This window comes from Rhea americana, unplaced genomic scaffold (genome assembly GCF_003343005.1).
Source record: "Rhea americana isolate MKP2758 unplaced genomic scaffold, rheAme1 scaffold_187, whole genome shotgun sequence".
Taxonomy (NCBI): Eukaryota; Metazoa; Chordata; class Aves; order Rheiformes; family Rheidae; genus Rhea; species Rhea americana.
Genome location: NW_028186005.1, coordinates 138,734 through 157,076, shown reverse-complemented (window position 1 = coordinate 157,076; position 18,343 = coordinate 138,734). Strand labels below are relative to the sequence as shown.

The 18,343-nt window shown below is 38.1% G+C and overlaps 1 protein-coding gene across 1 annotated transcript in view; it reads left to right on the top strand.

The window, feature by feature from the left end:
- KCNQ1 (potassium voltage-gated channel subfamily Q member 1) overlaps nt 1–18,343 on the top strand; it is a 372,989-nt gene that overhangs the window by 243,371 nt on the left and 111,275 nt on the right. The window contains exon 15 of the mRNA XM_085302186.1: nt 10,912–10,987. Within this exon, the coding sequence (XP_085158312.1) occupies nt 10,912–10,987 (76 nt within the window). The remainder of the gene's footprint in view (nt 1–10,911; nt 10,988–18,343) is intronic.

Here is an 18,343-nt window from a genome sequence, read left to right as displayed (position 1 = left end):
AAAAAAAAAAGAGAGAGAGAGAGAGAGAAAAGAAAAAGAAAGAAAAAGGCGACTTCTTAGGATTCAAGTTTGAACAAGCTGTACTGTGTTTATTCTTCATCAAATGAGCCACGAGGGAGGGCCAGTGAAAGGCTAAAATGATAGGTAAATGGTTGGGGGCCTTAAAAGACGATAAGTAAACCCTTGTCTTAGTGCTGTTGGAAATTTCTAAAGAGAAATTATTGCTAATGTGTTGGTATTAGTTCTCCTATTGCCTGATTAAGTAGTTTATAACCTTACGGTGAGACGACAGGCTGCTAGKTATTTCTTTCCCAGTGAAATACAGCCTGACATTCAAAACCAGAGGCCTGTGTTTGCCAGGTCTTTCTCTATAAGAGATCCTAATCTCGACAAGATAAACTACTTAAATAGAAGCTGATGAAAGAGCAGTCCGGATAGTGGCTTGTGCTCCAACTATTTTACAGCGCTGTGCTTTAGGACAATTCTGCACTTGTATCCTTAGGCAAGTTAGTCAAAGAGCTGAAGTTTTGGGTGATTTCAGAGTTGCATTAATCTTGGTTTTTACCGTGTTAATTTCTGTTCCATGTTTGCGTATTCACGGTCATTCTGTACTTGGGAGAAATTATGGAGAAAGGGTTAAGAGCAAGCTTGCTCTTCATCTGTTTTAAATCCATAAATGTGAGCCCCTGTGCTGTTTCTAGGTTTCAGATTACTCTCTGTGATTTATAGGAAAAGGCTGTTCTCCACAAGTTGAAATCCCATGTGTTTCTCCACCATTGTAAAACAACAAATCTTTGCAAATGCTTCCAGTTTGCAAAGTAGACCAATAGTTTTGGTCTACATTTGTAACTTTTTTTTTTTTTTTTGCATGTGTTGGCATTGAAATGAGAAGTGAAGTCCCCTTGTCCTGATGCTATCCAGTCAAGGTTTTTCAATGCTTTTTCACKGCAGCTTGCACAAACTGTAGCAACACCCTTGTGTTTATAGTCTTCTTTCACTTTATTTTTGGAAGATACACCCACTAAAAAGTGCAGCTGTAGACAGACGCTTATATCATTCTGCATAAGTTACATTCAAAGCCCCTACGGAGATGGCAGGCCAAAAACTGCGATGACCTAAAAGTCCATGCAGTTCCACTGGCTTCTGATATTTCATGGGGTAAATCAGTGTAGAGTTTGAGCTYGTTTATTTTTTGTGTTGATTTCTGTGGGTTTTTTTTATTATTAATTTCTCTTAACGTGTAATCATGACACGGTATGAGTTCAGAATATATAGTTCAAAATAAACAGCTTCACAGCAGTTGCACCCATGTTCTCTTTTCATTATTAAGTAGCAGGAGAATTTGCCAATCTTTGCCATAGTAAAAAAAACAGCATAGGAAACTGGTGGGGATTTCTGATTATCACTATTTTGGATTATCATTAATTTTTGGTAAATATGCCCATTCAGTTCATTGGCCTTTTCCTTTCAGGTGTTTTTCTTGCTGTAATCCCTGTCAGTGGAACAGGTGGGCTGTTTTACTGTATCCGTCAGACCTGTGTAATTACTTTCACTTGTCTAGAACAGCTGAGATGCTCTAAATTTGGCTGCTTTGCCCTGGTAGAATAGCATGAAGCTGCAAGGGTGYATATGTGAATCTGATCTCTTCTCTGTAATTTGGAGGGGGGGGGGGGAAAGGCCTTTTGAATGCCTAGCCACTGTTATTTAAAAATACACGTGTTACTGAGATGAGGAAGAAACTGAAGGAAGTTCTGGCTGAAGCCGCTGTTAAATAAGGCTAAGTAGCAACACAGTATGTTTTGATCTTCCGTGGATCCCCTATGGACTGCTTCAGTAGTTGATCTAATAAAAGCTTATTTCTTTTGTCTTAAAACAAAAGGTTAAGTAAAATTTTAGTAATAATAGTGTTAGTAGTGATTCTGTTCCATGATTAGTCTTAAGTATTGTACAAAGTGGAAACAAATAATTGAAACTTCTTAATGAGCCTTAATCATGGTTTTGATGTTGTTACATCTCGTATTTGGTCTTAGACATGTTTGTGTGCAGGCCATGTATGGTGCTTATTTTGGCAATGCAATTTAGGCTAAACAGAAAAGCCAAGCTCAGACATGAGTTTGCAGTGCTCTTGCAACTCCCCAGGGCAAATGCAACCAAGAGCTAGCATATAGTGTTAATGACTTTTTGAGCACAAGCATAGACAGCATAATGTAAGTCAGTTTAATATTCAAAGGTTACTTTAAGCTTAATACGCCAACAACAGCAAGACGAGTACCATAGGCGGTATGTTTGCTTCTTYCTAGCATCACTGATTTTTAGCCCCGTGTATCCTTCTATAATTCAGAGCCATGAAGCACAAACTCTGCAAAAATATATTTTCTTAAACTGTAAAGCATGCTCTTAGCCAGACGCTGTAGAATACTAATATTCATGGTTTTCCTCAAGCGATGAACCGCAGGTCTATTGTGCTCTGCCTTCRACATCTATAGAGAAGCTTTAGCTTGTCAGGCTATGTAAGAGACCGCTACGCGTTACTATTTACTTACCTGTGATCTCATTTGTGTGTAGTACTTTCAAACTGCTTGGCCTTGAAACCGTGTAAAAAAGTGACYGCCTTCTGACTCAACGTGACGCTGAGTGAAGAGCCGAATAAAAGCTCCCTGTGATTCGATACTGGGCAGTTCACCACAGCAGGGAAAAGACAGCCAGTTCTGACTAAATGAGAACGACTTCACGTATTTGGCCTATGTTCCGACTGGTGCGTTCCCGTCCCTTCCAAAAGTTGTTTTGTTTTCATTTTTTAACGTCCTTTGTAGAATTCCTCATGCCCTGGTAGCAGCCAAAAGTGAAAACAGAATTGTCAAAATACACAGCAGAGATTGTTCAGGAGGTACAAGAAATATCATGAATTTGCTCTTGCCTGATTTCAACACCAACTTTCACGTTTCAGGCCTGCGTTTACCTGTTCATTTTAAGTTGCCTTGATTTGAGCATATTTTTCGGGTCATCCCGCTGAAAACGGTGGAGCTCACATCACGTCTTTCTCCGTTTGATACCATTCCACAATGTCGTGACTTTGAAAAACCTAAGCGGTTTTCTTAATTCTAAGTRACCTCTTATTAGTAGGTAGGCTATTTTTATTGTTAGCTGGACAAATTAAAACAAATTCCAAAGGAGGATTATGATATTCTAATAGTATTTTTTTAAAAACTTGTTGCTAACCTTTTCCATCTATTAAAAATCCATAAAGCAGACTAAACAAGATTATCTGTGGGATTGCTAGAACTACATGAATGGATTTCTGACTTAAACCCATGATTTTTTTGAGGGAGAGAAGCATGCAAGTTGGTATAAAATAAATCAAAAATCCACTACAAGAGGAAGGTGGAATTAAAATTACATATTTTAAATAAATAAATAAAAAAGACCTACTACGAATAATTGGGAGAATACAGTGTTAGGAGGAGCTTATGARTATTAATTCAATTTTTTAAGCTTATTCCTTTGGGCTATGTTCACATTCAGGTAATAACAACCAAAATGCTTACTGGTTGAAATGCTCACCGTAGAGTGAATTTGATGTTACTCTTCCTGAATTATTCTTGCAGAGCAATTTTTGAATTTATAATCATTAATAATCCCATGGGAGATCAGCTTCTGCATTCCCCTAGATGAGGGACAGAATTATATTGTGGGATATGAATTTAGTCAAAGCAGCTCGTATTTTTAAAATTACACATTTGAAACAAGCTATTCGTATGTAAGCTATAAGCCAAAACTGTCGTCTTAGAAATCATTTGCCATTGATATCGAATTATTCAGTGCTTAGATGAACAAATGCATTTGACAAAATTTTAACTGTTCAAGAACAATTTGCAAGCACAAGTAAGAGCTAAAGGAGACTTAGTCTTTCATAATTAGATCACGTATTTGCCTAGAACTACTAGGAAACCTTTGACTGCAAAGACCAAAAAAGTTTTAAAATCTAACTTACCTGTTATTCATGATTCTCCATGTTTTTTATATAGTGTCTATTATTTGCATTTAAACCAAGTGAAGACCCTGGAGTGATTCACTGTGAGGATAGATAAATTCCTTTCATTTGTGATGTTACCAGCTTCTAATTTTACTTTCATGAATGGATGCGAAGTCCAGATGGAAAACTCTAGAAAAGAAAGTTTTCCCTTAAAAATAGAAACATTCATATATTTGAAAATGTTATAGGAGGATTTTTGTAAGCATTAAGCTTGGCTGAAGCCCATTTAATAAAACTTAGGTGTTGTAACAGGTTTGCTCAAGTGTCATTATACTTTTCTGACACTTCTGGGCAGCTCTTACTAGTTTGTCCTTGAGGTGCTTTTAGTGAACCCCTCATGGGTGAAGGTATTTTATTGAAAGCTCCAAATAAACAGATCCTAATGATGACTGCAAAAGTATATGAGAAGTCAACAGCAATTGCCGAGATCCAGTACCAAACCCAGTGACCAATGATTTGGATTTTATTCCTGGGTACAGTGATCAAGCAGTGATCGCTGTTACAGAAYATGCGGGCACACAACCTAATCCACTTCAGCTCATCGCATTTAAAGTGTGGCCCAATGCCGAGAGACTCCCGTCAGGTATCGTGTGTAGGAAATGACAGAATGTGTGAAAAGACAGGAATAACCTTGAGCCACAGCAAATTCTATACCAAAAGCCTCTAGAGAACTAATGATGAAAGATTTCATTAGACTTAAATGTACTAATGAAATGGCTTAATGTAGTTATTCTGAATCAAATCCACCAGATTTTGTTACAAGGAATGATTTTCAGTGCCGGAATGGAAAATACATTTCAGTTCACATGCAAAGCATATTATTAAAGTCTGATGTGTTAAAGATAAAGTTGAAGTCTAAATAATGATTAGTGCCAAAAACTTCAGGCCAACCGATTTCAGCCTTCGTCCTCAATACTTTAGCTCTGTCTTAAGTCAGAAATTTAAGACGACTGCAGAGAATTTAAATATGTTTGAAAACTGAGCTTGACTTCAAATCAGCGTTAGGCTTACTGAGAAATGAGTATTTTGTAAAAGATAGTATAAATCTGTGACTCTCTCCTACCGAGTTTTCATTCTTGCTAGCTCATTCTGAATAGACAGTGTTGACCTTTTAACTCAGATAATATCAGTGTTCATATGCATTGGGAGGCCCGTCCCAGACATTATAGTCCTGATAATAAAATCTTCTACAAATGAACAAAAATAGTAAGTGTTATACAGGGGAGATTAGCACCACCTTTCCTTTGCCTCATGGCTTTAATAATCATGTTAACACTAAACCAATATGTAGAACACCTTCCTAAAATGAGAAGGTGAACAAACATCCAAGGGAATTACTTAAGATTTGGTATCAAATTCAGGAGCGTTGTAAGGATGTAGTTCCAATTAGTAATTGTTTTTCATTTCTTAGCACAATGCAGTGTCAGGGAATGTGTTCTATAGGATGCCAACATTTATGTCATGGGACAGTGTATAAATCAACAAAAAGCAGGAAATTCAAAGTTTAAGTTGATGATCCATCCTACAGCCTGTATTACTATGAAAAACAAACAAACAAAAAAATTACAGTGACGTAAACTAAAGATAGTGTGTCAGCTTTAAATTTGGAACATCCTGTCTTTTTCCAGCTAAATAAACAAACTTGTTTATTTTAATAAGAAATAAATAAGAAAGGTCTATTATAAAAGTTGATTTTTCAACATGTGTGTCAGTTCATTGCATATTTGGATTTTTATTTCTAAAAATATAGTATGTAATGCAATGAAATGTAGCTCCTTGAATTCATCTTTAAATTAGCTTCTATGTTTTATTTAAAGTGCCCGTTGTTATATTGAATAGAGTGATGTGTGTGTTGAGGGACCAAATTCAATAATCTAGTTTTTTGTTCTTTCATGAAAGAACTGTGTACTTCATAATACAGGCTGACCTTAGAAACCTTGATTCACCCCACCCCACCTGATATTTTCCTTGAAACTTGAAATGACCAAACCATGGAACTGCTTTCTTTTGGTAAAACCAGTTGGTTTGGGAGTTAAAAAAAAAAAAAAAAAAAAAAACACGCATCCATCCTGAGAAACACTTTCATCCCGGGGCCAGGAAGTATTCCGCTGGGGTAGCCCTGCAGGTCTTTTTGCAGTAACCCAGGTCAGCAATCTGAGCTGCAGATGGATGCTGAGTTCTGTAACATTCCCCATGGTTGTCAGCAAATACAGGACCATAGAATGAGTCATACTTTTCAAAATGTCTCGAGGTTTTGGCTGGCTAACTTGTTAAAATATATATGCRTGTAGGTACTGCAATCAAATATACAAATGGCTCTGTTGCAACAGTTTGGGGCAGTCATAATTACATAATAGCTTTCCAGCCAACCAAGAATGTCTGTAAAATTACCTTAAGTTCTTCAGCATGCTTGTTTTCCAAATTATGTGAAATGCCAGTTCCGACTTTTGATGGACTAATGAAGAGATCAGGTTTCCTCCCAATGGCTTGTTGGAGGCTGAGTACCCTAGCAACAAAAGGGGGGAGGAAAAGCTAGTGATTTCTAATCATTTTATTCTGCCAGGGTTTGGGGATTTAGGAGTGTGTGTGTGTTTGTTTTGTTGGGTTTTTTTGCAATGTGGGCACTCAACACATTGCATTTTTGCAGCAGGGCTTCCTTATCCTAATTTCATACTCTTTGAGGATTGCCTGCATCAAGAAAAGGTGTGGTTTTTTTGTTTTTTTGTTTTTTTGTTTTTTTTCCCAGTGCATGGAGGAAGCCAACTTTGTTTTTAAGTGTCAGAATATAAATTTAAGTTTGTATTAAACTACCGGCCTTCCTACCGCCGGGTTGGTTTTGTATCACTGATTGGTTTTTACACCCTCCTTAACCCTTCTGGATAATTCCTATGGATTCTGCCCATTTCACTGTTTCATTGGCAGCTTTGGAAGTTAATTCCCAGAGTGTAGCTCCCTGGAAGTGTCAGGCAACGTGTGCTGAGCTGAAGAAGATCTTGGTGTCCTGTTCTGCAGAGACAGAAGTTCACTGGTAGCCAGTGAAAACTATTAGCAATTAGTTCAGTAAGCAGTGTAAGAGGTGTTGGGCTTGGTCACAGCCTGTCRTCACAACAGATACTGCTAATGAGACGGCTGACATCCAAATGAGCATCTGAGGTTTGACGGTGCTCCTGCCCCTCCCTGAGCTGATCCTAAAACTGGCATAAAGGACCCTAAAATGTGCGGTGCTCTCGTTGCCTCTCCAGCTACGCCTGTGAAGTGGAAAGGATGTTTCCGCTATTTGGGATTTCACCAATATGCAATCCGCTGAAACAAAATAAAATTTTGAAATATTACTTGAAAAATATTTCAAGTAAAATATTACTTTTGTTTGGCAAAGCACATGCTGGGGTGTTGCCTACTATCAGAAGCAGTAACGTTTAGCTTGATTTTACTGGCATAAAACTACCTAAGCTTATTCTTCAGGTAGTAGACTGATGATTATTGATRTCAGTCAAATGGTGATTGACAGTCGCTTCAGATGGAGTTACTGTGAAATGGGGGGGTATGGTCTGACCCTAGGCCTGGTGAGCATTCACAGGGGGAAAACAGGTCCCTTAAAGGGATGGGGGGCAGCAAAACCCTGTCTCTTGGCCCTGTTAACGCCCTTGTTGAACAAGCTTTCTACCAAAGTTAGGTAGAACTGAACTTGTAGAAAGTAGGGATTTCGTTGGCAGGAGAGCTGAGCTCCCCCAGCTGCGCTGCGGWAAGGCTGCTTTCCGGGGCATCCCCGAGCCCGAGAAGGGAGCGCGCCTTGGTTCGGGAGCACCCAGCTCCGGCGTGAGCTGCTGTCCTGAGCAGCCCTGCTTTGTGCTACCGGCGAGGGAGGCTGGCGAGTTTGGCTGGAGCTGGCGGGCGACGTCCGCGGTTCCCGCAGCGCGCAGGGCCTGCAGGAGGGAGCAGGCGGCGGGCAGCGCCGTGCCCTGGGCGCGGGGCTGGCCTGCGCACAAAAAGCCCTCCGAAGGGTGCCGGCCGCTTGCCTCGCGCGGCCTGGCCCGGGCCCCCTCGGAGCTCTGCTGCCGCCGATTTCCAGGAGCGCTCCGATGGAGTTATTTCCCTCCAGGCTGTCCACGAGAGCAGCGCTCCGAGGAGGGTGATGTATCGCGCGGCCCCTTGGCTTAGGACCGTGCTGCGTGTCCGCACGGTTGCAGGCAGTCGTTCTGGGGCTACGCGCTGGAGATGTCGCAGGTGGCTGAACAAACAAATGTTGCCGGTTAATGTTTAAGCTCTAAACGTACTAAAGCGTTTGTTACCAGTTTGCAAAAGAGATCAAACAGCTGTGAATCATAACCTTGGCTACTAATTAAATCTTTTATTCCCTTCGCTCATTGCAGAAGCATTTAATCTCTGGGAATCAGGACAGCCTCTTGTGCAGAACTAGTTTTTACAGCATAAGCAGAAACGAGTTTGCTGCAAGGTTTCCTATTGGAGATCTAAATGTACAGGAATCAAAAGAGAATATTAACTTTCCTTCCTGGCATAGAAGTTCGCATTAGCACTGAACAATGATTGATTTAAAATAGCTGCACTGTAAAGTCATTTTGGCGGTATAGTATTGTTGTTTTACTGAATGGTGAATAAATTTTTTATTATCCAGCTGTCTTGCTTATAGGTGAGACTCTTCATCTAGATAGAGACGGAGGGATTTGGTGAACTTTACTAGTGACCGTGTGTCCCCTCAAAAAATATTTTACTTAAAAATGATGGACTGTGAAGAACACACCAGAGGAAACAAGACACAGAACAAAATACTACAAGCAGTTTTACTGCAATTGATACTTATTTCTACTTGTCGTAGGATGTTTTGTATATATTTATATACAGTATGGATAAAATATATGTGCGTGAAAGTTGCACTCTGCACCCTTGAAATTAAATATCAAATTAAACAGCATTTATCCTTTTGGTTCTAACTCTGTGAAATCAAATTTTAAAACTCAGAACACTTGCTTTCCCTCTGTTTATTTGGAAATTGTCCTAGTCCCTAGCAGCAAGATGATGCACCAAGGAATCTCAAAATGAGAATACCATTACCTATCATTAGGCTAACTCAGTTCACTGGGAATCAGTCCAAAAAGGCAGCTGTCCCAGCTAGAAGGAGCAAATTTCCATTCTCATGCAGCTCTGACTGCAAGATCATGGTTTGTGTTATGAGTAAAGACTGTGATGGAGTCTCTCTGGGAGACTTCAGCAAGATAGTAAGGAGGAAGGAACTTCCCATAAAAATCCAGTTGCAAATTTGGGGAATGGTGCACAGTTACTGAGGGATAGCTATTTCATATAAATGTGCTAACAGTCTGAGTGATCTGTAGACTTGCACTGAAAAGCTGCATGTTATTAGTTTGAAAAGCTATCATATTTTATGGGATATCTAGAGAAAATAATCTTTTTTCCATCATTGTTAAATTGGAACAACTTGAGAGGCACAAGCAGAAAATTAGAAGAGCTTGGGGGGGATGTTCGGGGGTTTTTTTGTTTGCTTTGGTTGGATTGGGGCATTTTTATTGAAGAAAGCGATTTTCCCTCTGAAAATAGTGAGCTCAGAAAGGGAATGCACTGGCTACACTTGCCGTACCGTTCAGAAGACAGACATCCATCTACCATTTGCACAAGCAAAACTTCTGTTTGCTGAGAGAAAATTGTCGTAAGAAAATTGTCGTAAGAAAATTGTCGTAAGAAAAAGAAAATTTCACATTTCATATAACTAAAGAGGTTTGGGTAATACTGTGCTATGTCATACCAAAGATCCATCCCGTAAGTGTGAATGCTGTCAGGTTCCATATAGACAGAAAACCCTGCCTAGAAAAACCTCAGTATGCTGATGTATCAGCGTTATTATTAGTAATTTATAAGGGTAAACGTTTGGAATATCTAAATAAGACCAGCTCTGCTTTTACTGCTGGTTCCTCTAAGCCATCAGTAGAAGTTTACTTGGAAAGACAGTTAAGAATATCCTATGTTCATACTAATAAATTTGTTCATACAATAAAATTGAAGAAATATCATGCAATAAGGTCATTCAAACATGTCTTTATAAGAGTAATAATTGAGTAAGTAGAATAAATCATCAGAACAAATTATATACTTGKTTTGGTATTTTAATATTAGGGAGAAAAATCTGTCATTTTTACAAGCTTTAAAAAATGAAAAAAAATAAAGATATCCATTGTTCTTAGTTAACTTTAAAATATAATTTAATCTCAGAAGCTATAATATCTGTTATTTTAAAACACAAAGAGAAATTTCTTTTTAAATTTGTTTTTAGTTCATATGTATGTCTCCGAAGAGAGACAGATATTTGRTTAAAGACTTCCCGGATTATTTTGTCTTTATATACAATTACAGTTCAGTTTGAGGATAAACAYGTATATAAATGTTGTATTCAACTACCACAGTATCATGTATTTTTTAGCAATCAACTACTCAAAAATCTTTAAATTGATCTTTTTATTATTTTTGAAAAACGAGCTYATGTAGGTGAAGAAAAATCATACATAAGACTTGTGTATAAAATCTGTGCATGGTAGTAATATGTTTGATTTTTGAGAAGGAGGCYGGGAAAAATGGGTGGAAGTTTACTTTGACCTAGGAAAAGGTTGATGTGGATACCACTTTTTAATGTGAAATATATGGAGCTCTAGCATAAATCAGATAAAATTATGGATGTTCATAGCTTTCTTGGAAGATGGAGAAGGTCACAACAATAGTGTGTTTTGCTCATACTATGAATTGCAGCTACTTGCTTTATGCATTCATTTGTTAGGAAGCGGTTAGTGAAGGCTGCTATTTTTATTGCCTGGATGCTCTTTCACCGCACTCATCTTCCCTGGTTTTTCCCACAGGCTGCGAGAACACCACCGTGCTGCAATTAAGGTGATACGTCGGATGCAGTATTTTGTGGCAAAGAAGAAGTTTCAGGTGAGTAGTGAATAGAAAGCTGCTTTTCTAAATAACCCCTTTTATTCTCCTGATTCACTGTTTCTTTTAGGAGACTAACGCAATTCATTTCAGTAATGGTGAGCTACACCCACTATTCTCTCCCTCCTTGAATAGGGTGGTTGTTTAGCAGCAGGTTAGTCAGCTGTGGATACACTGGGAATAGGGCAAACTCCTGAAATGTAGTCTGAATTAAAATGTTATTTTCTGCTAATGGACTTGACCTTTCCCCTTCTGTTATCACCATCTCCTTCTTGCAATGCAAACACTCTCATGTGTCTCCGTTAATTCTGAGCTGGATGTTACTGTCATGCTGAGTCAGGAGGATTAGAGATCAAAATACTACCTCAGCCTTCTTTCTGTCTCTCACTTGATGTTAATGAAGTCCAGTGTGTTGGAAGGTTTCTGCTTCCTTTGTCCTTGTCCCTCCTGCATAGGTAGGAGAGTTCCTTCACAGTTTGTGTGGTAATCAGTTCTCTTCACTCCTGTAGCTGTCACTGATATAAGTTTCCTGTGTCTCACTCCACTTGCAGTGATGTTATGATACCATAAGCATTTAACAGTAGCTAATTAACTTTATTGCCTGGTCAGAATAAAAATTTGTGCCTGCAAACTTTCTAAAAGTGTGGTTTTTAAGTCAAAGTAATTAATGTATTATAAAAAAAAACCCACGTATCAGCAGCTTTCAGATTGATTTAAACCAGATGAATATATACATAACAAATATCTTACTTTACTTAAAATGAATTAATAAGGGACAATCCCCGGAGAACAGGATTCGCAACAGAAAATGCACAGCAATAGAGTGTCTTAGCTGCCTGTATCTATTTTCAAACATGACCTCAGCACTAGTACTCACAGTAGATTAAAGGCAGGAAGGTTTATTACTCTACATCTACACCATGCCAAAAAAAAAAAGAAGAAGAAGAAGAAGCTGGGGCCCATCTTCTCTGAAGCATTTGAAGTGCAAGAGGTTAGGAGCAAAAGGATGCTGGTGATTAACAATCCGGGAGAGCATTGTTTTTCTAAAATGATTTTTCTAAAATGATGCTTGCATGTTGCTTCAAAAGTTGGACTCTGACTTCACCATTAAAATTTAGAAGAATTGCCAGAATTCTTCAGCAATAATCTATTTTTAATCTTTAAAATTTGTGAGCTAATTTGTAGCTAAGCCTGCCTGACCTTATAAGAATTTTCTTTCCGGTATGTATGATGTGTTCAGACTGTAACTGTTTAGGCTTACCTCTTSCACGACAGGGATTTTCTTGGATGGAGCGCTTTCAGAAAGTTTCTGCTAGCAAATTTCACCTGTTATTTTTGTTATACTAAAATTAAGAAAGACACAGTGTTCGGACTGCTTGAAAATAATTTTTGCAGTCGTTTTGTTGAGAACTCCTTAACGCTTGGTGGTCGGGAGCTGTAACCTGGAAAGGGGTGTGACCCACCCCAGTGATGTGTCCGTTGCTGTTCTGTGAAAAACAGCCCAAATGCGGCCAGTTACATTAACTTTAATTTACTYTCATTCTAAAACCTGACTGTGATCCTTTGGTTTGCAATAATTACTGAATCATTGCTCTCATAAATTCAGATCATAAAATATTTGCCATGGTATTAACTAAATTACTTAGAAACAAGAATTCTACACATTATATATCTACCTCCCAAGTGGGATTTGTCAAAAACAGATTTGGAAAATGCCTGAACGCTCTGTGCAACATTATCCACCTGGCAAATAAACGAAACTCCCCAGCGGCAGATGACTTGATAGAAGCTGAAAAAGCATTTGACTGAATAGAATGGGACTATTCAGTTCGTGCTTAAAACTTGTTTGTACTCAGTCTCCGATTTGCTAATCTGGCTTCTCAGTTGTACTCTACACTTTCTCATCTGCAAAAGACCTGTTCTTGGCCGTCTACAAAATCCCTCAACAAGGTTGTCTCATATACTTTTTAGCAATCTTTATTCTTCCTGAGTTATTAATATTAGCTGTTAACAATGAACTAAAAATGTAAATGAAGTTAAAGTGAAGTACACTTTAACTACATGGGCAGCTGTTTCTGTCAGAAGCAGAATCTTCCAAAGAGAATTTATAGGGAGATATCCATACTTCTGCATAATCTCTGTATACAAGGTTATAACCAAATTTAAAAATTCTCAGAGCACTGAAGGTGCAGTTTTCAAAAGCACCTGAGTAGTAACTTAATGCACAAAGTCACCTTGAAATTCTAGCCATAAGGTGCTTTTGAAAATCTCCCTCATGATTAGGAGATAACCACTGTCATTCACTCACATGGATGTTGTAAAGCTGCTTTGTTCTATTGTATGCACATAACATAGTCATAAGAAGTTAAAATGTTGAAACACGTGCGGAGWGTTTCTATGAACAAGCACAACACAGTATCTAAAAGAAAAGCAAAACAGAATATGCATTCTTCAAGGCTAAGCTTTTTAAGGAGGTCTATATAGAAGCTGTTCTCTGGCAGAGAGTTATGCACATAGCTACAACTAATTCTCTGGCAGATAGTTTACTTCTAAGCTTTTTGTGCTTATGTGAAAAGTGTCTTTCTAACAKAAAGTTCCAATTTTTCTATGAATATTGAAAAATGCAAATAATTTCATGAAGKCCATTGGACTATTTCTACTTAAAGTTAGCTGGAACACAAGTAGTTGCAAGGTCAGTAGTTGAAAGGAGTGGTCTTTTTAAGAGCTACCTCCAGCCAGTGCTTCTGGGAGGGTAAGCATAGGAAGGGAGGAAAAGGAGAATTTTCCAAAATAGGCCCCAATTCAGCATGGTTCTTACAGTGTACTAGCTGCTTGCAAGATATGTCTGTATGCCAAATTTTGTATATGGATACTTTTTTTTTTTGAGAAATCAGTCAATAACAGATATGGCACCACAAGGACAAATGTCGGCTAGAAAGCACAGACTTCCTGTTTGAAAACAAAAGAAATTTAAAAAGAGAAACCAAACAGGGATACAAGGAAATTTCAGAGGACATGAAAACTAATAGTGTGTGAAACATCACACGTCCATCATTTCCTCTTTTAAAGAAGCAGAGAAATGTATGCTCCATTTCAAAGTCCGGAGTTGAATATAGCTCATAGGATGATGTCCATACAAGAACAAGCATAACAGTATAAAGAATAGATACCATATTTATGGATGTGTTTATGCTCTTGTAAAGGAGCTATAACACTCCAGCAAAGTCTGTAGGATTGTTTTAAAACAACCCAGGAAAAGTTAGTCAGAACAAGCCCTGTGTGTCAGTTAGTTTCCTTTCAATACTAGGATGTTGAAGGACACTAATGTCACCACTAAGGAACAGTTCCATAAATTATAGAGAAAACAGTACTTAGAAAATAATAGGTTTCTAGGTGGTATCCACCCCTCCTACATAAGAATGAATTTCATGTATTGGGGATAAGTCAGACATCTTCAGCACAGTCTAATTCCCTTACCTTATAACTGAATTTCAGAAAGCATATTACCATATTTGGTTATTTCCCTTAAGGGAATTCATGGGTAAATAACCTTTGTCTTCCAATTAAGAAAGTTTCCAAGTTTCTTAAGACTTAGGCATATGGATACAACTATGGTATCTATCACAGATCCAGAGACCAGGGGTCTGATCTGATATCCCATTGTAATTTTGAAAGATTTTTTTTCTTTCCATGTAGATTCTTCTCTTCCTGTTGAGCTAATCTGTTTTCTTCTGAAATATTTTTTTTTATTTTGTGTTGAGCTCTTCACCATGGCAAATATTCTATACATGACATCAACTAAAAGTGCAGCTTGTAGTTCCACTGATAATATGAGTAACTGTTGCCTTGTCTGTAATGATGTCACCGGAAACTCATGTATTTATAGCCTTATAATTCATCATCTTATGTAATTATTTGTCGTGGGTATGAATCACGAATTCAGTGTGTAATCTTCTATAGTCTCAGCACAGACCTCTAGCAAACAGCATAGTCGAGCTTGGTTACGTTTCCCAGAAATTCCCCTTGCATTGATTCCTGTCTCACTTTCCTTGATGTGGCTCTTGGAGAAATTGTGCGTGCAGCTACTAGGGAACAATATGCAGCTGTGCACATATTTAATGTTTGTCATTGGATTTTGTGCCATCTTTTTGTGTGTGATAGGGAAATTCTAACTCATTTAAGGTGATTTTTTTTTTTTTTTTTTTTTTTACCATGACTATTGGTTAATTCGCAGAGGGGTGAACGGAGTTAGGGAAAGCTGTGGGGCTGATCTCCACATTTGTTTCTTCGATAGTTATCCCTTGCCTATTGCGTTTTCTTTTTTCCTTTTACCAAACTAACAGTTTTTTGTTGTCAGCATAAGCATTATGAGTATTTTCTCTWGAAGGATGAGCTTTCAAGGTGAAGTTGTTACAGAATAAGCAGTACTGACTATTAAATACCCCTTCCTACTTGGAAATTAAACTTTATTCATAAATTTTACCTGTTCCAGGCTTTCAACTTTGCCTTGCTTTAAAGAGAGAGAGCCTGGTAAATGAGAAACAGGCAGTAACTTACCTACTCCTCCTATTATCAGACACCTGCATCAGAGTATGAGGAATGCAGGATGAGGCACAGTATACTTATTCTTACTAAATTGCTTTTCTGAACCTGGAATTTTCAAGCTGATCTCATCAGATTTGTCTCTTTTTATTGTACAGTCRTACTCCAAGAATTATTAGCACCAGGCTTGGAGTACAAAACCATGGACAAGACTTAAGGCTTATGCCTGAATCATGCTGCTTTCTCTGTGGATGTTTGTTATAATTTTAATGTGTGTATGAGAGTGTACGTAAGCAATTAGGTTTCTTGTGTGTGCCCTTTGGTCAAATTGAAATTCTTCTTTTGGTTAGCTCTGCCATTAGAGAGCATCTCATAATCACTCAAGGTTGGCAGTTGGCTTTTGGGAATCTGACAGACTGAAAGAAAATTTGCAAAATGAAGTGATACTTCACTGAAAAGGTAAATATATGGAGAAAGAGTTTTAAAAATGAAGTGATATATACAGGTAATTTGTTAGGCACGTGCAATAAGAAAGAAAAATGACAGGAGATTAACAAAACTATTATTTAGTTGAGGAACATGGATATGTAGAAGATCAACAGATTTTGAAACAGCTGAAAGATTAAATTGCTTCACCTTCATATTTCACCTGAATTGTAGATGTTTTTACTCTAAGGTCAGGCTGAATTAACGTACAGCCTTTCTATTGCTCCTCAGCAGAGAGTAAATTGCACCCTAAGAGAAAACCTATTTAGAACTACCACATAAAGAAACGTGCACACCAAAGACACTGAGTGATCTGGGAATCAACTTGTGTCCAGAAAAGGTGTTTAAATGCTTCATCTTTGTAAGTGTACTCCTGCTTTTAAAAGACTTTTGCAATAGTAATAAAGGTGGTTGTAAGACCCAAGTACAGAATGTTTTCCTTTGATTACTGAGGAAGTGGAATAATACAAGCTTTTGAAAATCAGGGTAGGCAGTAATTAAAGTAATGTTTCCTAAAAAAGCAGAGCTGCCTCCCAGGGAGAGGCAGTGCTTTGCATGGAGGTGCTACCGTCTGGTTTCTGTGTTGTATCTAGCTTTCGTTTGATTTAAGAAAGAAAGTGTTAGTGGAATGGAGTTGAAGAATACCTTCAACATATGAAATAAGGATAAGCAATACAGAAACATCTCTTGTTTTTTGACATTTCTGAGATCTCAGATAGGCTATGGATTCTGGTATGTTAGAATTTACAGTTGTAAACTCTTTTCTCTCATGTCAAAAGATGCAAGAAAGGAAAAGTTATAACTCAATGTTTCCGTGTGGCAATGATTAACTGTCAGTCATAGCACATATTACAGAAAGCCGGGACCTCCAGGTGTGTTGCTGTCACAAGGCAGCAGCATAACTCGTTTCTGGGGAGGAGATGTGGCATCAGTGCATATCCTAGAACCCTAAGGGGACTGGATGAAGTGATGGGCATCAGCAGGATCCTGTGCCCAGGAAATGTGTCAGGTCAACAGAAAAATCAGCGCTGCGGTTGTTGAGAGTCTGAGTATTTGGGGAGAGCAACCTGTCGGGAAACCAGAGTGGAGGCCCTCACCCAACTCTGTGCAAGCTATGAATGCTTGTGGAGCTGCAACTGGTTTTATTCTCTCAGAATAATTGGCTTATGAAAGTGTGAAGCCAGGTGATGAGTATGGCTTTCTGAAAGTATGATGATTTTGGAAGAAATGCTTTAAATGCATTTACTGTAAACATTTTTCCAACATTTCTCAGAGTATTAATACTTTACAGATTGCCATGACCGATTTTATTTTACTTGCTTTATTAGCTTCTGATTGTACTGGAGATTGCAAGATCCACACAGGTTTATCTTCAGTAATGAATTTAATCCAAACTCTGAAAGAAGATGCCATTTAAATTTGTACTTGTTCAAAGATCTGACTATGCCACTGTTGCCAGATTCCAGGGAGATCGCATTGATTTAACTCTCATTTTTATGTAAGCACTAAAGGGCTGTATGTAGTTGAACAGCAAATGTTACATGGCAAACAAGTTTCAAAATGAGATTTGTCTAACTTGTTATATGGGAGAACTAATGTTTTAAATAACTCCAGGCCAAATGAACCCATCTAACAAGATAATGTTGTTGCCTGCCTCCTCAGACAGAAGGCACTCACTCTGCTGGAATCAGCTGGCTTTTGAAATGGCAACTGTGTGAACTGAACAGGGGTTCAGAAACTTAGAATAAATCCTGAAAATAAGAATGGAAAGATGGCAGCCAGAGTACACAAAAAAGTAATGAAGAAATGAATGTACTCTTAGGGCATCATCTCTTTTGTAMATGTTCTATAATCTACCTAGGTAATAAATCAGAGCACTGTGTGCACTTGTTCTCAACTTTTGCCCTTCTTACCTGCCCACTAATCCTTTCCACTGGGCTCATACTGACATTCTGCAGCCCCACAGCAATTGTTAACACCTATTGTTTAAAAAACGTTAATATGGAAGAGCAATTTTCCCTCCTTGTCTTCCTGCAAAATGTGGGATTTAAGCCTTCTCCCAAAATATTATACTTTCCCAAATCCCATTACAGAAAGAATTTGGTGGCTCAGCCATTACAGCTTCTCCTTGGAAGACATTGCACTTGAACTTCGTGGTTCCCAAGCTCACAGGCTTTACAGATAAAGAAATTCTTATGAATATAAATATATTTTTCTTAGTTTTAGAAAGTACTGAATATCCATGAGTTTACATTTTCCTCTATCCAAATGAACTAATTCTGAGCTCATGGAATGAGATTATCAAAGGCATTTAGGTGCCTAAAGTTA